The 26,053-nt window shown below is 44.2% G+C and overlaps 1 protein-coding gene across 1 annotated transcript in view; it reads right to left on the bottom strand.

The window, feature by feature from the left end:
• NRP1 (neuropilin 1) overlaps window positions 1-26,053 on the bottom strand; it is a 279,683-nt gene that overhangs the window by 43,655 nt on the left and 209,975 nt on the right. Inside the window, 6 exon segments of the mRNA XM_069648055.1 lie at window positions 897-953; window positions 11,787-11,849; window positions 13,777-13,836; window positions 15,940-16,084; window positions 21,092-21,426; window positions 24,317-24,461. Of these exon segments, the coding sequence (XP_069504156.1) occupies window positions 897-953; window positions 11,787-11,849; window positions 13,777-13,836; window positions 15,940-16,084; window positions 21,092-21,426; window positions 24,317-24,461 (805 nt within the window).

Here is a 26,053-nt window from a genome sequence, read left to right as displayed (position 1 = left end):
CAAAGGTTGCCCTAGTGCTAGTACGGAATGATATTCGCACTTGGGCAAACTATGCCATGGTGTAAAAATGCATTGAACTGCATCTTTTTTGCACTGATGCAATTTGTGCCCTGGTGCTTATACCATGCCAAACTGCACTTGTTATGGTGCAATGGTTTTCGAAAAAGTCCTCGGGCCTGATTTGGAGAAGCATTTCACAAGGATGCAATCCCATTGAAACCGGCAAATAGGGCAAGCTTTGCCCTAGTGCTAATACCATGCAATTGTGCTCCTGCACCAGCGCAACGTTTCTGTAATCTGGACCCAGATGGGCTAAAGTGCACACTTTCATTATGTTGTCTGATGTGATTCTCCGGAAGCAGAGACAATAGCACCTGAAAGTTGCATTTTGGGAGCCCCAAGTCTGGGATGAGGTGCTCTGCTGTGCTGTTTTTCTGTTGATGGGCTGAGGACACAGGTAGTATAGCTCAGTGGCAACGTTGGAAGCAAGACGACGCAGAACAACACAGGTTCGAGTCCCGTGTCTCCGCATAGAAACCTCTTCGGTATTAAGAGCCTTATTAAAAAACAATTATAATACTCACTAATAAAACGGTTTGGACAAGTTGTAAAAGAAATACCATGTGAGAAGTTTCCCGCTACAGTCACTCGAAATCCGAGGACCCGGGCTGAATATAGAACCGGGGCACTGCCCTTTGGGGTGGAATGATTTTGTGAGCACACTCTGCCAGTAGCTCAGAACAACCTCAATGTGGACTTGATTTACGTTTCGCTTCATTTGTTTGACATCTCTTTGCAAGGCGTATATACCCAGGGAGAGCCCTACATGAAAACATTCAGGCTGGGACAGGATCCTCCACTCCCCCACTCTTGAAAAAATGTGATAGGCGTCGTACCTGGTGGCAGCGCCCCTTCCGTAGACGGCCTCTCAGAACTCGGCACCACAGGGCCTCCTGAAAAAGAGCAAGAAAGAGGCATTGGCATCAGTATGGCAAGTGGCAGGCAGGCAAGAGAGCAAAGGCAATCTACCCCGCAGCCGCAGGCAGACACGGCCCAGGGACCACAGGCAGAACCCCCGTCCAATACCGGCTCTGAGCACATTCAAATCTTTGCCTAGAAACATAAACACGCGCCGATTGCAATCTCAGAAACAGATTAACTGGGCCTGGCTTTCCACCAAACCATTTCCTTTCTGACTGCTGCTGGCTGAAGAAACCAATGTACTTTTTTTTTTTTTACCGGAATCAGAATGTTTGTATTTCCCATATTTTGAAACATAATTATGTTTGTAAGTTACAGATGAGTTCAGTTTCTCTGGATGTCTCCTGTCTTAATCAGGTGCTGTATGGTTGCCCATACGTGCGAAAAGGCGCACCTGGCAGATGGCACATCTATCTGTATTGGTGTGTCTTGCACAAGGAAATACATGTTCTCGATAGCTGCCTAAATTGTGGATGAGCGCTCGTTTAAAAAAAAAAAATCACTTTTTTAAATGATTTACACACCGGAATCAACGTCTGTCTATTCTTCACTGGGAGTGCCATGAGTGTTCAGTGCCAAGGGTCCCGCTCCATTTGCTTCGCCTGCTGAATTTTGGGCTCTTTCCTAGATCCGGTCTTTTATGCCTCACATTAAGGCCTGGTGAAGTCTGTCAACTATCTGCAGTCAATAATGGCGTGTACCTGCAGTGTACTCCCTTCCCTGGTGGGACCTCTGGTCGTCCATCTCGCGGGCACGGGCAGTGCTGTGGGGGTTGGTATACAGCAGTTTTTGTTGGAACACAGGATGCAGGTCAAATACCCTGCAGCCAATATTTTGGAGACCCAATTGGCCAAAAATTAAGCTTTCTGATTTGCTGAAAGTTCTGCTCTCTCTAATTGGACGGAAAACAAAGCATTCTGACCAATCAGAGTGGTAAGGCCTTCTCTAAATCTGCAAAGCTGAATGGAAATGCGATGGGAGGTGCAGGGGCGGGGTCAGGGGGGAAGAGAGGGAATGGCACCATTCTGCCAGCATGGGGGCAGTGTTTTTCAACCAGCCCCACCTAGCTCGATCTTAGAATCCAGCGTTAAGCTCACTTTGAAGAGCCAAATGTTTGCTGTTCCTCACCCCCCTAAGAGAGCTCTGGGAGAGCTGTTTCTAGTGGAACACACTTCTCTTCTCATTGGGCTAGACCACTAGTCCCCTCCTCTTTTGGAGAGTGGTGAAACCATATCTTTAGAACAAAACATATGCATAGTTATTTACCTGCATATTTGTAGAACTGGCCTTATGCTGGCATTGGTTTATTCTGATGTGTACGTTTTATTCTGCATAGTGCTTGCTCGCACTGTCTTGTTCCTTGTTCATACTTTGTTAAGAATATTAAATAAATAATAAATGAAATGCATGCATAGTCTTATGATTAAGTGCGTAGGATTAACACGTGATTGATTAATTGCATAAATGAATGCATAACAATAGGGTATGATGTGACACTCGGCGCTTCACCATAACACATTCAAACAATAACATGTTATACAAGATGCATTTGGGACACTGAAAACTCCATAGCGGGAGCAGGGAAAATATAGAAAATAGGGGCAAATCAGGGCTACGTAACAAAACATCACACTGGTGCCCCCGCCTGCACTATTCTGTAGCGGCAAATGGCAGCTTTGCACATCTGCATCTCCGCTTTGCTCCATGTGATGCTGGCACGAATGCTGGAGTATTTGTATGGTGGAAAGGAAGCGGGTGATGGATAATTACTAAGGATCGGTGCCCACGCTCCACCATACCAATGAATGGACATGAGGTGTGACGTCAATTTGATGTGTAAAAGTCTTGCGCAAGATGTGTACACATTGAATTCACTTTACGCCTGGAGCAAAAGGAGCCCCATATACGGCTTAGCCTGTTGAATATTGGCCCTCTCGACCGGCTCTTTAAGGGCGAAATTGAAAAGAACAGACATGGCTCCATTTGTGGGTAATGAAGTCCTGCTTAAATACAGGGGTGTTGCTAGGTCTGGAAAATATCCCAGGCTATGCTAATGTCGGGAATGTTGGGACTCGGGCTAGCTAGACTGTTGGTAGTAGCCCCTGAGCTTCTATCTGCGGCTACAACTAAAAGACCGGGGGCTATAGCCCCCAAACCCCTGCCCCAGCGACGCCGCTGCTTAAATAGAATGCCAATCGACGTTGCCACACATGACTTTCTAAGGCACGCTCGCGTATTCCCATGTCGTTGGCTATTCTTCTGGGCTTATGCGTTTCCTGCCTTAGCTTATACATGCTCCTTCCTGTGACCTCGGGCACCACAATGGACCTTTCCTGTGAGAACTTAAGAAAGCAGTCAACGTATCGCGCTACGGAAATGCACCACCTCGCTTTTAGCCGCTGCTAAATCGGTCTACGACATTAAGAAATGTTTCGCAGCTCTACTTTCAACCAACAAACTAGCAAGAAGAAACATGACAATTTTGTCACGCGTGGCATGCTTCATTGTGACCACTACGCAACGGCCTCAACGTAATTCGAGCGCAAAAGAAAAGAAAATGTAGAGTATAATCGAAAATATACCTGTTGTTACTGTTCATTTTGACTGAACCCATTTACCTCAAGACAACCTGTGTTCAAGACCATGGCCCTGCCGCAAAATGAATATTTATATGTGAATATGTGTTCCGTTTCCTTAATAGCCTTACACGAATGACTGAGCCTTTTTAAGTGGTCACACATCTCTCTGCATGCATGCGTAGCTGGAATTAATTTCAAGTATGGGAATTAGCCGACTGACAGCTGCTGTCAGCAGAGTTGAGCGTGGCCTCGGTATTGGGCAAATACTGATATCAACAGCTTGTTAATGTGTCACTGCGGAGGTCACGCCTGGTTATGATTTAACAGACGGAAAGGAGAGTTTCTGGAACGGCTCCACAACTGTGGTGTGCTACCCTGGGTCTTTCTGTAATATGATCATTTTAAAGCGACTTTACGGCTGGAAGTCAGTCAAGCAGCACAAATTCCGCTTAAAAACGAATACATTGACTTTGGAAAGTTAGCTCGTCCCAGGCTGCTCGAAAGTATAGCAAGGACTAACACAGAAACAATCTTGTGCAGCAGAGGAAATCACGCGGCCAAACATTCTCCACGTGCAACAGAAACCCTAAATGTGCTGGCACTGTTATTCAACGCTTCTAATAAAAACAGGAAGTAGATGACATCACAGAAAGCTCAATTATGCATGCAGCAGTGGAATCATAGCTAAATAGAAGGCAGAAGAAACAATGATTCTATGATATTTTTGCATTGTTGGTAAAGGTAATGGTTGATATTTTGGGGATTAATGAAATTCAAAAGCGACAAATTAAATATCAAGTGATGTTCCTGGGATCGTGTATCCCACGTCCTGACCATTCGCAGGACTGTGCACCCACTTCCTGATCATTCCTGAGCTCGCGTATCCCGCCACCTGATCATTGCCAGGTCCATGTATCCTGCCTCCTGATCATTCCAGGGACCATGTATCCCACTTCCTGATCATTCCTTGCCCGTGTATCCCGCCACCTGATCATTGCCAGGTCCATGTATCCTGCCTCCTGATCATTCCAGGGACCATGTATCCCACTACCTGATCATTCCTGGCCCGTGTATCCTGCCACCTGATCATTGCCAGGTCCATGTATCCTGCCACCTGATCATTGCCAGGTCCATGTATCCTGCCTCCTGATCATTCCAGGGACCATGTATCCCACTACCTGATCATACCTGGCCCGTGTATCCTGCCACCTGATCATTGCCAGGTCCATGTATCCTGCCTCCTGATCATTCCAGGGACCATGTATCCCACTACCTGATCATTCCTGGCCCGTGTATCCTGCCACCTGATCATTGCCAGGTCCATGTATTCTGCCTCCTGATCATTCCAGGGACCATGTATCCCACTACCTGATCATTCCTGGCCCGTGTATCCCGCCACCTGATCATTGCCAGGTCCATGTATCCTGCCTCCTGATCATTCCAGGGACTGTGTATCCCACTGCCTGATCATTCCCGGGACCTTATATCCCACCTCCCGATAATTCCCAGTCCTGTGTATCCCACCACCCGATTATTCCCAGGACTGTGTATGAGACTCCTGATCATTCCCAGGACCTTGCATCCCACCTCCTCATCATTCCAAGCACTGTGTATCCCACATCGAGATCATTCCCAGGAACTTGGATCCCGCCTGCTCATCATTCCCGGGACTGTGTATCTCACCACCGGATCATTCCCAAGACCTTGTACCCCACCTCCTGATCATTACCAGGCCCATGTATCCGCCGCCTGATCATTCCTGGGAACGTGAACCCACCCCCTGGTCATTCCTGTGCCCGTGTTTCCTGCCTCCTGATCAGTCCTGGGATGTGTATCCCACCACCTGATCATTCCCGGGACTTTGTACCCACCGCCTGATAATCGTCCTGGTTCCCTTTTGAGACTCTATTTCCTTTGCCATATCCCCGAACTTGGAAATATGGGAACTGAGGTGCTGGGATCCTTGAATTTGCAAACTGCGGAAGCTTTGCTTGGTGCAAACCTCAGAATGGATCTTGGGCAAAGGAACAAGTCCCAGACAATGCTGGCAAAACATTGTTATAGGTGGTTCTGATAAGGCCCCTCTTAGCCACAGCCCTTGAACTTCATTTCACCTCCACTTTATTCTTCTAGAATAACACTTCTGCACATGTATTTTCACTGCTACTTTAAGCAATCTGCATGGAATGTGATGCAGTGGTGCAGGGTGATCATCATGCAATTTCTGCAGTGCAGTGAATCTGGGGAGGTCTTGTAGTCTGCGTTCAGATTCCACACCAGTTGGTGGGTAATGGAAAGGCAAGCCCTGTTGCTTGTGGGCTGAGCCAAAGCCACTGATGCTCTTTGGAGGGGAGGGCCAAGGATGCCGGGTGAAGCTATTCGGATTCAGAAGAGCCTGTTTCCAAATTAAGTTATTATACCCCTCTGAATGCTAAAACAGCACTCTCATTTGACAGTCTGCGGGCTATATGAACCAGTATAGTCCCCAGGTTGGTTTGTATAGCCTGCATATTGCTCAGAACGCTGATTTCTAAGGTTACGGGCACACCAGCACGCAACTCTGTGCAACTGCCCAGGGAGATTTATGTACTAACAGCTTATATTTACTTAAACAAACTATATTCCCTGCTTACCAATCATATGGCCCTCCAGATGTTTTAGAATGCAATTCTCCTAATCCTTCGCCATTGTCTACACTGGCTAGGCATTAGGGGAGTTGAAATCCAAAACATAATGAGTAATCGTGAGATATAGTATCAAGAGCGACGCAAATTATAATCCATGTTTAGACCCCTGCTCTTGGGCTGTACCAGGCGATATGGGACTGTAAACTCCATTGAATGCACTTGCTGTGCTTAGACCTTTAACACTGTCTTCAGGACCCATAACTCCAGGAAAAGCCTTCAGAGAGGGTCTCTAGCGCTTCATTGGTTCATGTAGTACCACTTTCCATACCCTAGCGCACAGCTACGCTCGAGTGCTTGGTGCATATCATTCCACCTATCACGCTAACTATATGTTTCTTTGTCACATGCAGAGGTCTTTTTTTGTATGTGGTGCCACGGTGCTTCATGCTGTGCCATTTCCTTTATGGTAAATGTGCACTTCAATTATAAGAACTTTTTTTATTGTATCAAAGGAAATGCAACTAATATAAAAAGTAATTATATTTACTTCCTTTATTGGCGCATTTCTCGTTCCACTTGTAGTGTAAGCAGATATCTTGTACATAGCTCATGTCCAACAGGAGATTTGATTCATAAAGTTGGCTAGGCTCTTTTGGGATCCCTGCTTGTGTCACTGCTACCCTTTGTGCACATGGCTAGGAAAGCTCATAGAAGTCTTTATCAGTGGCAGGTGACATTGGGAGTGTAGTGCCTTTCTTGTGATTGCAATCATTATACTGACTTGTTTGTGTGCTTGAGCAGCAAATCACTCATTCAAATACCAGTGAGATGAACAATTCAACCATATAAGGTTGAGATCATAGGCACTTTTTCGCAATTTCTTGTGTTGACCATTTAACGTTAAAATAAGAATTTGCCAAAACCCCTGTGCAGCATCAAAGAAAGGCCTTTATAAAAGGTTAAAATATAGACTTACTATTACTGTGAGATAGCGAATGTATAATAACACAATAAATGTATGATCAGAGAACTATTGTTTATAGAAGAATGACAGTCATCTCATCCCAATGGAGTGACACATGGTATGTATAGCCATTGTACTTTCACAAAGCCCTAGGCTGTCCACATTTGTGGTTCATTGTTATACACATTTTATTGTTGGGGTGAGTGTCTTAAATGACAAAAGGTGCACCAAGTCCAGTGTGAATTAGTTACTAAGAGATTTAAGGATTAAACTCTTTTATCACATGTTTGTTGAATGTGAAGGTTCCTGGACATACTTATGTTCCCAAAAAGTTCTTTCATTTCATTCAAAACAGCCAGGAAGCCTCATTTGTGCTCTTTGTCCACTTCCACCCACTGCTAGGGGCTTTTAGACAGAGCAGAACAGGAGTATACCCAATTGTCTTCTTTGGAATGATTACCTTCTATCAGAAAATAATGTATATGGTTAACCTAAGTTTCGATAATATGCTTAGCTCAGTAAGACAATTATTATGCTCGTATTATGGTTACAACATATACTGCAAGTTATCATTAGAAATTAAAATTGTACACTTTTAAAAATAGTAAATTTACAATATTTGTTATATTTGTCTTTCATTCCCATGTTCCCTCCTTGTTGCCCTGTGGGCGCTTTGAAACACAATTTACTTGATATATACATGCCTTCGTACAAATGCACAATAAATAAAGAAATAAATATGAGCACATGTTCCGAAAGCCTCTTTTGCAAAACAACAGAGCCCCCCTCTCTTCACAATATCTATTTTATCTCTGTCCACACTGATGTCAGCAATGGCAGGGGAGGCTCTAGCAAACATGCACATGACAATGCAACTCCTGCCCGCAAAGAGAGAGAGACAGAGAGGTAGAGAGAGAGTCTGAAAGTACAGAAATAGCAAGAGAGAAAGGAAAGAGAGGGAGAGTGAAAGGGAAAAAGAGAGAGCGCTAGATTGGCATAACTCACTATAGGTACAGCTCCTTCCAGTTATTAGACCTAATGATAATTCTATCATATATTACAAGGAAGACATGAAATAAGATTGAAAAGTATAATTTGAAAGCCTTTTTACAGAACAGGAGGATATGCAGGCCTTTAGAAAAGCAGCAGATACAGAATCAGTGATTTCAGAGTTCTACAACATCGCTTATTAGTGATAGCTTATCACTCTTCTTAGGAGATGGATAGTTTACTGGTAACAGATGGCCCTGGCTGCACTGCGCATTCTGAAAGGACTGCACACGTGTGTGTGCTATAGAATAAGCTACTTATATGTCAAGCCCTCTGAAGGACTTTGAATTACAACCTTAGAATACCCTTCATTAAGACTTGCTAGACCTCTTAAAATGTGCACGCTGTTATATATACAATGCAGGCGAAAGATACGTTTCTTCACACCTTTTTATTAACCGACCATGCCTTTAATGGTGTTTGGCTATTTCCACCATCAGTGATAGGGTGTTTGAGGAAAAGGGCAGTGCCCACTCGTCTAAGTAAAGGTGTGAGTTTCTTCTCTATCTTGTCATGATTAGGGACGGTCCACCAAAGAAGAGGACATTTCACTCACCGAGTGGCCCTCTCAGCGTGTTGTCCATACTTTTGAATGTCTCTTTTGACCCAGCTAACCTACCATGCTTTAGTTTAAAATCGTACCTCTAATTAATTCTTTCAAACTGCATCCCTGTGACTTATTTACCATTTGACTACATACAGAGGCAACACGTGTGCTCTCTTCTCCTCCCAAGGCCAATCTGGAATGGGTCTGGTGGGACAGATCCTTTTGTGAAACACTCCTTTTTTGCACCCCAACACAAATTCTACACACTGCCAATTCCTGGCTCTGACACCGCTGTCAACTGGCTTTTCTTTTTCAGACCCCCGTCCAGCTGTCAGCAGGCAGGGATCCAATATGATTATCTGGTTAGTAGCCCCCATAGCTTCTAGGAACTCCTAAGGACATGCCAAGGCCATGACACATGTACAAGATGACTTAACTTAATGCCACCACCACACTTGAAAATGGCCAACAAGAAGGGTTCCTGTCCAATGAAGGATTCTCTCATCACTTTTTTTCAATCACATTTTCTTGTGGGCATACCAGTCAACACTACACATTCCCCCCCCCCCCCGCCTCCCTCCCCCAATATCACTAACCAAAGCCCATTTGTCGGGCTCTCTCTGGGATTGGTAATTCCTTCTCAGAATGGTACATTGAACACTTACTTTCAGAGTGCTTAAGTCTGAAGCACCACACTAAAACATGGTTCTGTCACACTGTTTTGCATAAATCATACTGTATGCACGTGTGGCTAATGCCAGTTATCTAGTCTTTCAATGCCATAAACCTCTGGCCATACTCAGATACGTACTGGCAAGTGGACACGCATGGAATGTAAGCTTGACATGTCCAGCAAATGTGCATGTGATTTCAAGTTATTCATTGTGCATGTGTTCTGCATGTATGTGGTTGATAGACTTCTTTAAAGCAGCCCCGTGCCACCAACACCCTATGGAAAATGGTTGATTTCCATGAAACATTCAGCCTAGTTTACACATGGTCATCGACAAAACTTCCATGGCACACCTGAACACTTTTCACGTTACGCCTATTATAATGTCACTACTCTAGCAATCTCTGCTAATAACTGAGGAGTTGCTTGAAATGATAAATACTATTTGCATGCAATGTAATGCTCGTTTTATTTAATGGCTGTTCAGACTACAGACGGCCTGAGGGCCCTTTACCCCGCAGCATCAAAGCCACAACAATGGCAGTTAGGTGCTGTAGAAATATCAAGTAACCTAACACACGTTATTCCAGTTGCCTCCTCTACTCCGACAGTTTACAACTACCTCACTAATCCTATCACTCAATCACAAACTCACTCGGTAAATATTAGTCAGGTAGCTCAGTGAGTTAAGCACTCACTACTCACATTGGTGGGTGATGTGTTTGTCACTATTTTAATTCTAGGCGAGTCAACAGAGCCTACCAGCCTTCTGGGTGGATAACTCGAATACTATTAAGTTGTGTAATTGTCACACTTGCTATTTTCAACTGTATAAAATGGCAAAATTAAAATACCAACCTCTATATAAAAAAAGTAAATGTTTTAGTCAGTCACTTTCCTTTGGATCTTCACAATATGCAGGACTTATTAACTTATGATAGCAAGAAGGGGGAAAGGACTATGAGCCACATTAGGAGTTCGGAGGTACTCCGGTGGTAAATCCACCGGAAATACCACTCAACGGAATAACCGTTACCACCACTTGGTCCACTAGAAATGACCTCTGTAGTAATACCACCGATTTCGCTGATTCTTTTGCGGAAAGTGGGAGGATTTACCTCCAGCGTGATGCTAGTGGTATATATATATATGGAAGAGTGGTGGTAATTCAGATACCAACACCTTTTTTCTGCACCACCATACTAGTAATGAGGCCCAATGAGTCTAAATTGTGAAGGGGCATACACATGCAAAAAGGGCGGTATAGCGAGAAGGGTATAAAGAGGGGACGTGACATGGGTGTGAAGGGGTAAAGGTTGGGGTATGGGGCTCAGTCTTCTGATTTAAAGCTAGATCGGGTGCATTGTGTGCTTTGTCTCGGGAGGATAGCCCAGGGGCAACATGCTCGACGACACGGAGCCCCATAGGTTCGATCCCCGGGTCCGCGCTTAGAAACGTCTAGGTATTAAGCGCGTTATAAATAACCCATCATATCATATATTTGGCTCCACACAGGTTAGGAGGCAGGACGTGCCTTAGTGTTTGAAAATAAGAGTTTACTGAAAGGCTATTTTTGAAACCCCGAGTCCTGCATACCCCAGAAGTGCTGTCAGACCCTGTGCATCAGGGCTGCCCGCCTCACACTGTTCAACCCTGCACGCTCTTGCAGCGGCTCGATGGCTTCAGAAAATAGGCATTGTTGTATGAAACCCCAGCACCTCTCCTCTCCCTTCCCCACAGTGCATAATTTAGAAACACGTTCTCGAGCCTATTTGTGTCAAAGCCTACAGAAAACATGCATTCCAAAGTGGCAGCCCTGTGGCAGACGCAAGAGAGGCACCGAGCGCCATATTGGAAGGTTCTGCGCAATATTTTAGAATTTCGAACACATTTGCTCGTTATGCTGGCATCTGCCGCCCGCTTGCATCACGAGCGCAGCAGCAAACGCGCCATCGGGCTGCTTAATAAATAAAGTGTAGGTATTATTTGCCGCACAGACTAAACAACCAACATTTAATTAAACCATGCTACCGGGGCAGGCTGCGGCTCACACTGCAGCCGATTAGCATATATCAGGAAGACACAATTAAAACAAAGGCAGTTATTTGGCCAGGCTATACTTAGATTCACCCCCTGTTTAGCTATTATCAGCTCTTAATTAGAGCTGTTTCAAACCCTCTCTCTGGAGAGAATTTGCATGCGGATCAAAGAGGAATATTTATAGGCAAACGAACAAAGAGACTTCGTTACAAGAGGTGCTTCGAATAAAAAAGGTTCATGGGGGGGGGGTTCACTCATGTGTCTACGCGCAAAACGGGACCTTAAGGCTGACATTCCGTGTGGCGTGACGCGGCGCCATGTGTACCTGGTTGTGACGCACTGCCGTCGATTATAGATGGTTTTTCTGAACTCAGCACCAGCGTTCCACCTAAAAAAGGAACATTAATTAGTACAAATGCATGAAACGAGACGCGCACTATGGTCTTCATCGCAACAAAAAAAACATGCGTGGCGGCTGCACGGGGCACAATGGGTCACAATGTAGACACCAGCATGTGAAGTGCACACATTTCCATCGCGGTATTCAGGCCATTTCCGATAGACCGCATGCAACAGCGCCACCCAGCAGCCATCTCTAGATGTTCTCCTCCTGCATTGTGGGTATGCAAATGAGTGCAAAACCATGCTTTATGGTCCAAACCATGCCCTTTATCCTGCCGGACAGCTCGGTTGGCTCTGCACTGGAGGTGAACTTTCAGAGATAGCCATTGGGTGGTGTTTTGCCATGCTATGATTGGTTAGCTGAACTGGCCTATTTTACTGCCACAATTCAGGCAGGACAGTTTCATGCTTTTTTTGAATTTTGTTACACCCACCGTAACTTTTGATGGTATTTGTTTAAATGCAATAACATTCATATCTTAACTACAGAGTGCATTGTTAGGTCTTTGCATTAATTGCAGGTGTCTTTCTTCTTTCAGCTAGATGTAGAAATGTTTGTCTACAGCAGGGGTCTGCAACCTTCGGCTCTCCCGTTGTTTTATGACGCCAACTCTCGTCATCCTTCACCATAGACTATGCTGGTTAGGACTCATGGGAGTTGTAGTTCATAACATCTGGCGAGCGACAGATTGCACACCCTTGGTTTACAGAGTGCAAGATCTAGATGCCTAAAAGTAGTGCCTACACTGCTACACCTTCTGTTGGACCACCCAATGCCTCTGACTGTGGCACCAATGTTAAATCTTGAAATACCTATTAGTTTCTACTACCTATTCCTTCCTTGTAAACTCTTGAGCAAGGATACCCCACTACCCTGGGTTTGGCCACTAAGGTTACGCCTTCTTGAATGATGGCCCACTCTGTAACATCTGTCTCTCTTCAAACGCTCTTTAACTCCTGTCCTGTTGACACTCTAACTCTCTTTCATCAGGAACTATCCCAATGGATCCCACATCTCACATTTGCCAGACTCACCTACCCCCCTCATCCTTTTTGCTGTATTGACTCTTTGCCTGTCATCTTGATCTGCTTGTCTCCCACCTGTACCTTTACATCAATGAAAATATACTGTAGACCGATCTTCGTGGCAAAGGCGTGTACCATGTGAGCATGTTCCTGCTTTCATGGTCATCTATTGTTTCTTCAGAGATCACATAATTGTATACAATATCCCATGAATAGTTGATCACCTTGCTATGATTCTACCCGTATCCCTGTGTTTCCATTCCTATACAGCGCCCTGACGCCCTCTAGGACTATTCCGTGCTATACAACACCTCCCCACAAGAAAACTGATCACAATAAATACTGCTAATTAGCTGGATCTTCAACTAGAAGGCAAGCTAGTTTGCACTTTCTTTTTATTTATTTAGATCTCCTTTCCTTGCCTAATGGAACACAAGGCCTCTACATCCACATCCTCAAGCAAACCAAATTGTAGACCTTCTGAACTCATCTGACGCATGACCAAAATGACAGAATCCGTGTGAATTTTATATTGGTTTTCACAGGGACTGTGCAATGACAGTCGCCACATCAACATGACATTTCCGTATCCCATCTCCTAACTTTAATATATTACACACACTCTCTTTAGTAGATGACATTGTGTATCACAGACGGGTCCTTAAATGTGTACTGCCTAGTCGGTGTTGCGTACTCTAAAATGATATTTATACATGACGCTGATTGCAAACAGAGATCTGATGGCAAGACACGCTAAGTGTGGCGATGCACCGCTCATGCATGTACTATTAGAAGCAACCTGATGGAATCATATAACATTGGCACGAACACATGAAGCTTGCATGGAATGAAGATGATTTTAGCACCTGGCGGTTGGTAGTCATCACCTGTTCCACTATGACACGGTTCCTGGTCGTCTTCACATTCGTCAGGGAACGGCGTCGGAGCTGAAAGAAAGGCGCAGGCACTTCAGCAGTTTGTCGGATACAGTCTACCTTCCTATCATTCGCATCTGAGCTCTCAGGTTCATCTAGCTTAGTAAAACATCTCCTGGCAGTGACAGACGACTACCACGTTTCGAAAGCTCATTCCACATCAGCCTGACTGTCAAAAAGCCATGCTTGATCTTCTCGTCGTTCAATAACCACATTCTATACCTCTGTGTTTGCTAATGTTTATTCATGGGCTTATTGGACCTTTATAAGCGAACAACTGTGAACACAGTCGCTTTGTAGTTCCCCTAATGTAATGGGGAGGGAAGTTCAGACATCGGATCTTTCACAGGCTTCGGGATCCCTTCGATGATTTGGACAACTCCTATTGGCTAACATGCGGGTTCAGAGGTGAGCCCTGCACCTGCTTCCTGCTGTCACTGTTTAATGTCTCTGATTGGTTTATTGAGCTTACAAATATATTTGCCCTGCAATTCCTCCTGTCGCTGAATGCATTGCACTGGTGATCCTAATTGAGACACTTAGTCAACAGCGCATACTTGATAAACAGTATTGATCTGACCGACCTTTCTGCATATTAATGCCACAGTTTGTTATGCTGCAGCTGTAAATAAGGATCTGAATCAATAACGTCAGCGTTTAATAAATAATACTAACTGGAAGCAGCCGCCCTTGCCTGATAAGATCAGTAGGAGATCAAAATGCCATTCTAGATTCCCAGATAAATGTTTACAAACTATACTGAGTCTCCTAGGATAGCTCAGGGACAACGTGCTTGCTTTGAAAGCAAGACGACACAGAGCAACGTAGGTTCGATCCCCGGGTCTGGTTTAGAAACCTCTGGTTATTAAGTGCGTCATAAATAACCAATTACAATTTGGGGGGGGTGGAATACATGTTCATAGACTGTTCTCTAAAACTACATTCTTCCCAGGGGAGGGGCATTATAGCATGTCCCACAGAAAAAAAAACACAGTAGTGTTCTATATTTTCATACCTAGCTGTCAAATTTAGACAGTTGTTACGTTGTAGGATATTCCCAATAATTTTTCGTGAAATGTCTTCAACAAACTTGCTCATTGAGATGGAAGAACAGAAAGGTTCCAACTCCATCTCTCTGGGAAATTCAGGAGAAGTTCTGGAATAAGATGCCCCTCTTCATGGCCAGTCCTCTAGATGGGACCTACCCTGCAGCGTAGAGACAGCACCTGCTTCTAATCTAGGAAGGAACTAGTTACAGAGTCATGCCCAGTCCTGCATGGCAATGACCATCGCCTATAGACCAGCGGTATACAGGAGATTCTCTGTTAATTAAGGGAACATTATATTGTCAACACACGCTACAGCTTAGATCGATTCAGAAGGTTGGGAAACATTATATACATGCTACAAACATGTCAAGCATGTTATTTTTGCAACACTGCATAGACGAAGTATCAATTTGTTTTATTCAGTAACATGGTTCTATTGGTTAATGTTAGTGGTTAGTAGTCTGCAATCTGCGGCTCTCCATATTATTTAGACTGTGACTCCCATGATACCTCAGCGTTGACTATGCTGGCAAGACTGATGGGAGTTGCAGTCCAAAACATCTGGACAGCCAAAGGTTAAAGATCAGTGATATTGTAATCATTTAATGGTGAAGTGAGACGTATCCCACCACTAAGAGGGTGCAAAATGAAATTAAGCAATGCAAAATAATGCGAAGGAAAATCCATAGATTTGAAGTGAGGGATTCCTTAGGATCCAGTTTAATGGATTGTTGCTGAGGGCAGTGACTGGATGAACTAAATCCAGAGGCACAAGCCTTTAGGTGCTTAATTGCAGAGGATGTGCAGGTGTACGTCGTAGCGCTATTAGCCAATTGTGTAGTCACGCAATGCAGCAGTAAAGTGGCTAAACAGTAAAGCATTTTCTTGTTTCATGAACATCATGTGGGAACACTACCACATTCTGCATCACCCTAGAAAAGGCTTTATTGTATGACAGAGAAGAAGGAGTAAGTTGTCTGCTTCCTTCATAGGATGATCACTGGTGCACCCTAATCACTGGAAAGTAAGTGTGCAAGTGACAGTGAGTGCTGGGAAGTGTGATTACCTTCAATGTCACAGCCAAGCAATTCCATTCTCAGTCCAAGTCCAGAAGGGGTGGCTCGTTCTGGAATGACGCGAAGGTAACGCGTTGACAAAGGCGCAAATGTCCGTAGCTCAGGGGTGTCATAGTTGGTGTTGCCTTCAAAAGTCTGCAATGCACAATACAACAATGATTTTAAGGTGAGAGTTCTCAACAATGGCATTACTTTTTGCTTCATAATCGGGTGTCCTGAGCTTGTGGAGTAGTTTTCGTCCACAACCCTTGATTGCCTTTGACCCATCTCCACATCAGAACCTACTGTTCTGAACTTGTCACTTAGATGAAACACATTTTCCCGATTACACTGCATATATTTTCAGTGACTGATGAGGTGGAAGGGTATAGCAACATATACTTTGGCTTTAATATTCTAGCCACTGCCAGGATGTGGGAATGTATAGAATCTATGAAGTGTAAACCCAATGCTGTAGAGCAGAGACGCACCCAGGGGGTTACACGTAAGGGTCACAGAGGAGTCGCAAATTAGCCACTAGTACTGAAAAGGACTTTTCGAATTTTAGTTCTATTCAAAGATGCACTATACCTTTAAACTAAAAACTGGTTTGGAAAGCACTGGAAACAGCGACATCGATTGTTGCATCATAGAGTAATTACCCTCATGAACTTTGGATGCACTCTGGGAATGCGTCTGCCAATCCCGTGGAATGCCCACACCTCTAGGAGCTAATATTTCTTATGTTATGTTACTCGGATTTATACTGTTCGCCTCTGCCACATGTATGGCCTCCAGGTTGCAGGCCTATTGACTTTTGTGGTTCTCCCACCTGAAAATGCAGTGTTTTGCGTGTTCAACATGCCATTGAGGAAGGGTTAGTTAATGTGCCCTTGATTAACAAGCAACAATGACAATTCAATTGTAAAAACGTTATAAAGTTGAGTTCGTTCTTTCTTGTTCAGTCTACCATTACTTAAAACCCACCACCAACCCCCTCCTTGATTGTTGTACAACTTTTAGAGCTGCCTGTGTTTGGCTGACAAATTCAAATTGATTTAGAGCAATGTTCACTTTAATTGTGAACATTTGCTTGCAACCATTGATCCTAAAAAGCGTTTTCCTTTGCAAAGGCGCAAACCTGGATCCTTGGGTGAAATCCTATTGAATGGCTGCAAAATGGTTCTATGGTTTGCAGAAAATTATGCTGAGTGTGAAAACCCATGTAGACTTTGAAGTCAATGCGATTTCCTATTGTTTTTGCCCACCATATTATTGAATTTGCTTGGAACACATATATCTTTTTAACCACCTAGAAAATGCATGATCTATTGTATTTGTGAACCATAACTAAATGCCCCTCCATGAGTAACTCCCAGGATGCAGTGGCTGTTCTTTGCTATTGTCAATTGGTTGGGATTATTAGACTTTGGTCCTCAATCCCGTTGAATATTCTCATTGGGTTGAGACCTTTCTCTCCGGCCCTCAACTTTGTTCTGCTTATTTCGCAGGTTGACTGGCAGATAGCAAGATGCTATAGCGGTGCAGGAAAAAATTGGTGGTAACGGAATTACCGTCCCTTTTCCCGCACCGTGTATGGCCCTGGAGTAGGGGATTTGCCTCCAGCATCGTGCTGGAGGTAAATCCTCCCACTTTCCTCCAACAATTGGCAAAATCAGCGGGATTACCTCGGCCGTAATTCTGCCAAAAAAGGCCCCATAGAATCCAACGGATTCTCAAAAAATTGGGATGTACTCCGCCACTGCCACTTGTAATCCAGCGGTAATCCCGCCAGACCAGGTTGCAGTAACAATGATTCCAGTGGGTGCTATTGCAGCAGATTTACCATCGGAATACCGCCAAACTTGTAATGAGGCCCTATGTGCCTAACAATCTACTTGCAAGTACATCAATCCTCTTTTTAATGTTCTGTACAAGTTGCCATCAAAGCTCCCCCCATTCTTCCCACAATACTGTGTGAAGCCTTGATGTTGTGGTATAGATCTTAAATCCATGCCAACACAACCTTTTGCAATAACTTGTCTAATGCCCAGTGAAGGCTTTACAGGCTTGCATATATTTTTTAGAAGGCAATACGAGTGCCTAGAGCTGCACGCGTGGCTAGTAGAGTATTCTAGGGAACAAGCTATAATCTATCAATATTAAAACATGTTTAAGCATTGATGTTCACCGTAGGTCAGCTGGCCCCCTACACCGCCACTCCTGACCCATAGCCATCTCCATGAGCCCTAATCATTATAAAAATGCATGGATTTATAGGTAAGTGGCACGGATCTGAACAAGTTATCACATAACAGGTAAGGTCTCTAAAAGGGAGTCAGTAAGCTAACTCAGCATGCTGAGTGCCTGCTGCTGAGATCCTAACCTGCATAGCCAGTGGTCGAAGTGGGCGGCAGCGGTGCTCCTCTGCTTTTTTACGATTAAGTTTTACTGTTCCTATACTTTTTTTGTTGTAAAGAAACCGTTTTGAAATGGTTTCGTTTTAAAATAAAAGTGTAGGAAGCAGTTAGAACTTGCACCTCAGTGCACTGGACGGAACTTCCCCTTAAACAGCAGGCACATGGGTTTGGGGGTTTGTATTGTGCGTGGGAGGGGGTGTGGCAGTGGGCTTTGTGGGGAGCGGGGCAGGCCAGCGGTAGTTCCACTACTTCTTTTCATACACTTCCACCACTGCTGTGCATAGGTGAACGTCAAATCCTAGTAGGGCCCCTCAGCCTCTCCACTTTCTGAGGTCAGTAAAATAAGTTCCATACACTAACACCTGTTACTTGTCTGTAGAGCTAGAACGACTCTTGAGGTGACAGAAAGAGCTACTCAGTTAAAAGAAACAATGAATCTAACCATGTGCTTGTTAGAAAAATGCTCTTCGTAGCCAATGAATTACACTCTGATGAACAGGATCTGTCTCTGAGGCTGTCACGTGCAGAATCTTTCTTCATTTGAGTTTTTTACAGCACATATCTGGCAATTAGCTTACATTGGTATGGCTCTGGTCTAAAGAAATTATGGTACTTTTTCACCTCTACTTGACTTTTTGGGGTGGACTTGTATGATTCCTCTGTACACATTGCCTGGCATGTTTTGGTTACTAGTGAACACAAATAATTGTTTCCACATATATGCAAATACCTAATGTGCCACAGCAAGTTACCAGAGCAAATTATTTTATTTGTTGGGAATATAATGCCAGCTGCATGAGCTGACCCAGTTCACATTTTCAACCTGAATTATCCTCGTTTTTGTGGGGGGTCCTTAGTATTCCAAAGCCGTGCAACATTTGCTTTAAGAAGTTGACTTTATTTAATTTAGAAAAAAAAGTCAGACTTCAATGTCCGGGGCATCTATATAAATCCCACTTATTACATTTCTCTGTTATTATGTTTTAAATATTTTACAGGGCTTATAATGTTTTACAATGTGAGATTTAAACAGGGCTAATCCCTGGAGTGAATTCCTCCTGTAGATGAAAGCTGGCAGGCGGACTTCATGTTTGAGACTTCAGACACATTTCCAAGTAGATTATTCCCATTTCATATCTGGGCCAGTGCCTGGTTTCAATCATTGACCACAGCTCAGCTCTTGCCTGATAGAAACAGCATATGGGAATGTGTCTCTAACATTTAATGGAAGTGTTCCAAGCGCTGCCCGCAGACCAGGAATTACTTCTGCATGAAATCAAGTGCGTTGCACAGATCATTCCCACGTACCAACATTACTTCTCCAGGCAGCCTCGCGCCACGCGCACAGACAGGGTTTAAATTCATCCCATAGAGCCATCATTTTAAACAAATTAAAATAAACTGTAATGGAGGGAATCACTGGCTGAAGTGTTTGTATATCCTCTGTGACAGCAAGCGTAAAACGTTTAAAGGATTTGAACCGCCCTTTGCTCTGTGACACGCAGTAAAGATCGAGGGGACATCTATGACAGCCCTTACCTGTGGCCAATAGCAAAGGGGTGTAGAGCAGCTGCCAAAGCACATGGTGGATTGAATGGAAAAAACCGGACACGTGTCTTGCTACCTCGATGTTACGATGCAGTTATGGCGGCAGTTAGGTCGTAACGTCATCACATATTGTTCTCACTTTAAAAAGTGACATTTTCTTTTCACTTGAGGACAAGGGCACTTTTTTCAAATGTGGGAAGGGCTTCAAGTTTTTGGGGGATCGCCCATACGTTGTTCAGATACCGAAGAAGGACTGATCAGGTGTGATCAGCAAGCAGTATGGCTTTATGTGTGTGTCAGCAATCACTCCCCCACTGACTGACTTGCTTTCTAACTTACTGAACGACTCACTCACTCGTTGATTTGCCCACTGACTTATTTACGGATTGACTGACTTACAGACTCACTCAGTCACTAGCCCACTGACTGGCAGACTGGCTCACACACTCAGGCCCTCACTTAATGTACTCAATGGTTTGGCTTAGATGTTGACCTTGCTCTGTGCGTATAACATGCCGCTTTTCTTTTGTGTTTCATTTGTCCTCTGACAAATCTGGGAGGTTTCCTATTATTCATAACCCTGCACCTTTGTATTTATTGACATGATTGCTGCATTTTAAACCCCATAGAAATACATGCTAGTGATATACTGTCAAGGTAATATGATTCGGTGACACAAGGTAGCATGTTTACAAAGTTTCTATGACATACTGAACGGTATTAGCATAATTGACCTGAAAACATTTGACCTAAAACATTTGATCAAATTTATTTTACCTTTCTTTCGGTCAAAATGAATTCAATATATCTATGGGGGTGGGTAAGGGTATAGATTAGGTTAAGGGGAAGTGGGGGAGTTGCGGGGGTCTCCCTCCCCCGCATTTTAGACCAACAAAAAGGTCAAATAAATTTGATCAAATGTGATTAGGTCAAATGTTGTAGGTCAAATGTTAAATAGACCCAAACCATGCTAATCATTTGCTTTTGACATATTGAACAGTTCAATGACATTGGGCAAATAAATACATTTTAAAATCATGCATTTCCTTTTCATTGTTACCTTTATACATTTTGGGCCTGATTCACAGACCGTTTTCCAACGGGTTCGCACCAGTCTAGACCTTCTGTGAATCAGGCCCTCTGTATTGAGCTCCTGAAGGTTTCATTTCAAGGTCTCCATTTGAGATCTTATTACCTTTGCCCTATTTCTCGTTGCGTCCATGATCATGCTCCAATCGGACCCGTTGCTGCTGTAGCCGATCTTGAACTTCCTCATAAACACTTTGTTTTCTCTGTGTTTGCCGCCCTGGATAATGATCCCTCTCACTTTTTTCTCTTCGCCAAGGTCTACCTGGAGCCACTCTTGGGTGTACGGGTGGTTAATGGTTGGTGGCAGTGCCCAGCCAGATCGGCTGGTGATGAGTCGAGCGTTTTCTGGAACCCAGTTTCGATCAACTTTGCTCGAAGCAGTGATTTGAGCATCGGCAATAAGGCCGGACACCATCCCCAACATTCCAGAGCAGGGGTAATCTACAGAGAGTGGACAAGGTGAGATAAAATGTACATTTGAGAAATATAGCAAACTCTTTTTGCGGTGCGTCTAATGTGTGTAGGATTACTGTACAAGGCGAGGATGCAATGACAATAACGTCGATGTCTTTCTGAAGAAAGGAAACACATCTCCCCAAATGTTCTCTAATGTGTAGTGGACAAGTGACTTTCTCGGCATCTTTGAAATAGTGACCTCGAAGGATCGGATGGCATCCCACTTTTGTACTTTGCGTGAAAACTAAACTACCAATTTCAGAATCGATTTCACTCATCTGTTTTTAATCCCAATATGAGATTTAAGCAAGTCAGCATTGAAAAGGTTATGCTGTTGAATAAGGACCCGGATCATCTTTACTTTCTTTGAATTGTGGGAACCCTTTTAATGACTTATATGGATAGGGTTAGTTGTTTGTGTTGTACTAAGTTGTACTATAATGAAGGGGATAAGAGAGGGGCTGTGTTATGTCCTGTGAATGATGGGTGTATGTGTGTTAGTCTGTGGTGTGTTTTGATTTTAGTTGAATGCTGGTTGTTCTGTTTTGGGATCTCTTTTTTGGGGGCGGGGGGCTATTTCTCAATCTGTTATGCTATTAAGAATTTTTTGGGATATGATTTGGGAAATGATTTGATGTGTATTGATGGAATTATTTATTTCAAAATCACTATGTATTTTATCCCTGTTGTTGAACCCTGTTCTGTATTCTTATTAGAAAAATATATAAATAAAGAGTTAAAAAAGGAAAAGAGTTAAAAAAAACAACAAAAAAGAATGTCAGCCTTGACATTGATCCTGGCACAGACCAGTGAAAAAGCTGTTCACCAACTAATAGTGCAGGGTTACCTTTAACATGTAAACATATATTATTAGAAACCAATTGCCCAATTTTTTGTAAACATCGGAATCTTGTGACCCCGCACTTTCTTGGATTGAAGAACTTAGCAGCACTTTTGATTCCTTTGGGGTCGTAGCTATGCAGTGTCCTGCGTGAAATTCTGCTCAGTAACATGTCACGCAATCTCACAAACACGCTGACAAAAAAAAAGGAAAGAAGGCAAACAGTCGACGGCCATGTGCGGTACAATAGACACACTCAGTACGACAATGCAGACACCGTCACCTTTTTAGATACAGAGGTTCCGGAAAAATACAGAGGTTCCGGAAAAAAAGCAAGACTAAAAAAGTAGGTATTCCTGAGTAAGAGCTTGATTGCGCAGGTCTGTTGATTGTACTTTCATCCCGAGGGCCAATCTCTCTAACAAGGACAGCATGGGGCTCTGCAGTGTGCAGATTCTCGTAATGAGTGTTTCTTTTGTACTACACATGGCAGTGGACTGTTTTTCTTCTTTCTTTTTTAGTTGGCATATCTGTGAGATTCTGTCTGCACAGCCACTGCTGTTTCTGTCTCTATCCTGGGCTGCATCCAAGGATAATACACTCAGGGGGGTTGTGGGATAATCATGTAACTGTGGGTAATGTATCTTTATCCAAAGCACATAAGAGTGCAGTTTCTATGCATCTATTTTACTCGCCTTTGTTTCCGCCAGCTAGCCACCCTCTGAACTTCTCCTAGCTCAAGTTATACAAACTGCAGCACTCTGAAAATTAGCACGAACGGTACCCAACAAAAAGGCCATGCTAGGAAAATGAAACCAATTAACCACAATGGCCAAAAAAAGAAACTGTCTATATTTTCTGAGGAGTGGAATCAGAAACATGTTCTTTTCAGCTTCGCTCTGTTTGAATTAGTAGTGTGTCCTGGCTGTGCGGAGACGTGGTACTCGTAATACGAGAAGGGTCAGAATGTCAAAACCAGAGACTAGACCATGGAGATTGCCTCCAAAACTCCCAAGGGTCTGTACTTTCTGCCTAAAGGCATGCACCATAGAAAAGATTGTATGCAGGGTGCATTGTGCCTACTGGCAAAAAAAGGACCCTATAGTGATAGAGGCTATGTTCCTAGTAGAACCTTGAGGAGAGTCTTATGGCAGATCAAAGGTCTTGAAAACATACAGTGGAGGAGACCATCACACATGTGATGTGGAATCGGAGCTCCAGTAATGTACAAAAGACCGTAAGGCCTTTTCATTCCAACCATGTTTCTAGCATTTACACTAGAATCGTTCTGCTTCCTGTTTAGCTGTCGACCATTCCCCCCTTCCCTGAAGTATTATTTTGCCACAACAAGCACAATACTAGATCCTCTGACATAACATTATATGACATAACGTAGGTTTGGTTCCCAAACATGATAAAGCAATGAATTTACCAAACATGATTGGAGAAGTTCTATGTGCAAACCTTGGCTCCGAAGGATGTTAATTCTGCTCATCGCAGCGGTCTCGAATAATTACTGAGTGCATGCACAGCAATACCAACATGAGCTTCCCCCTACAGACATTGTCTGTAACCCAGAGGGGGACTGTGAGCACCACAATCACGGTCCAGCCAGAGAATCAGAAGCTATCTGGAGCTTCCCCTACATTTCAGAAGCACTACTCAGTGCCACACAAGTTGCCTAGTATCACGGCTACCATAGACCACTGCTCATCCACATTATTCACTCAAATATTGCTGACCTTGATTGATAAATCTCAGCCTTGATAAAAAAAAAAAAAACAAGTGGTCGAAACACGTGTCGGCACCCTTTTAACATTAAAGACACTATGCAAAATACAAGTGGTCGTGACTTTTTGAAACAGAAACATGACTAACGCAATTGAAGTCTTCTACATTATGTGAATTTTATGTACACTGCCTACTCTGTAAAAATCCCCAACCCCTCTACATTGCCTGTAACCTGAGCTGCTACAACAATGACATCCTTCAAGGCAAATGTCTAGCCTATGTGGATGCTTGTTCATCACTCACCTGTAATTTTGCAGCCATAGACCTCGAACCTCAAGGATATGCCTGACTCCCAAGTGACAGGCCTGATACGGACAAAGCGCGTCAGCACAGGTTTCGGGAAGGAGCGGTACACCACGTCAGTGGGGTTGTTGTTCCCTGGAAATGTCTATTGAAGTGAAAAAAATGTAGGAAAACATGTCACTGAAAGCACCCAGAATCTTTCGAAAGCTATACACATTCAATGAGCAGGGAGATCAAAGTGAGTGAGTGAGTTCATGAGTGAGGTAACACACTTAAATGCAGCATTTACATAGCACACTCCCATGGAAGAAAAGGTCAGAAGATTTTGTTCAAACCCCCACTATGTCCGCAAGGACCTAACAAGACACTAGGGACCAGATCAACAAATGTGTGCCCCAGGCACCATTGGCCCTGCATACGGAGTGCACAGCGATGTAGAACAGAAAGCGCAAACACTACGTTAGTGTGTGAACATTCTCAAATGGTGCAGCCTACGTTTACCGACTAACACCTTCAATGAATGCATTTTTGACCAATTTCTTACCGCTTTATTTTGCCGGAAAATGCACATGCTGAGCTGGGCTACAGTGTGTATATATGGGTGGGGGTGTAAGAAGGGGTGCTTGTGATTTCCTCCCCACATTTTGCCTAAAAATAAATGCAGCAATTATTCATCGAACCCTCTCAAATGACCTTCCAGCATTTGCAAGAGGATATGCCCCATGCAAATGAGGGAATCCGTACTGAATGTGTGAATGTTTCCAGTTAAAAAGGCCTCGCACGGTAAACCAGGCCCTGTAGAGGCCCTCTGCATGTGTGCTATTGAGAAGTGATGTCCATGCAGAACACACCCTCACGGTGTACTTTGGGAGGGGAGAAGGAGGCTCCTAGGGACCTGCAAACACTCTTGCAAAGGGCGGCCGGAAGCACCTCAGGCTGCACTGATAGCATTTGCATGGGTGCACCATACTCCCACGTTTCCAGAACGAATAAAACCACTGCTCTGTAAAACAACGCTTTTCAATAGGGCACCGAGCCGCACTGTGTGGCTCACACAGCATGTGTGCGCTGCATGAGGTGCACACCGGGGAATCAGCAATCCAGCCCCTAGAGTGATTCTAAAAGTAAATGTTTGAGAGCCCTCGTATATAACCGGAAGTTGGACTCGCTATTGTGCTCCGGGCTGACGTGGTTCTATGCCACTGGACCCTGCCCACGGAGGGCAGATCTGCCCAAGCCTTCTTTCCTAAAGGTGGAAGGGTTGGTTGGGCATGTTTGGTAGACCGCTGACCCTGGGGCGGATGTAGGAGAAAGCATGGCCTGCAGATTGTGTGTTCTTGTGTCTGATAACTGCACCACCAGCTCTGCGTTCATCCACCTCCAACTCTCTGAGGGTCGGCCGCTTCTACAAGTAGAGAGTGGGGGGCAGATCTCTTTCCTCGGCTGGGGCTTCCCTGTGGAACAGCCTCACTGCCTCTCTGAAACTACCACCCCCGGTTCCGGAAGCAACTCAAAGACCTTCCTTTTCACTTCCGCTTTCTCTCTTCCTCTCCTCTGCTGATGCACCGGACTGCTCTGCGCACTGGTCACCAGGCTACACTCTGAACTCAGTCCCAGGCTCCTGCATGTCCAGTTGCCCTCCCTCTGCCTCCGGGCTCCCCCTGCACTTAAGGGTCTGTACATGCAACACTGCAGTCCCTTCTCTCTGCGCTTATGAGCCACCCACTGGCCGCACTT

Source organism: Ambystoma mexicanum, chromosome 2q (genome assembly GCF_040938575.1).
Source record: "Ambystoma mexicanum isolate Mex_15411 chromosome 2q, UKY_AmexF1_1, whole genome shotgun sequence".
Classification (NCBI taxonomy): domain Eukaryota; kingdom Metazoa; phylum Chordata; class Amphibia; order Caudata; family Ambystomatidae; genus Ambystoma; species Ambystoma mexicanum.
Note: the sequence above shows the minus strand (reverse complement) of the source record. Positions and strands in the feature narration are given on the sequence as shown.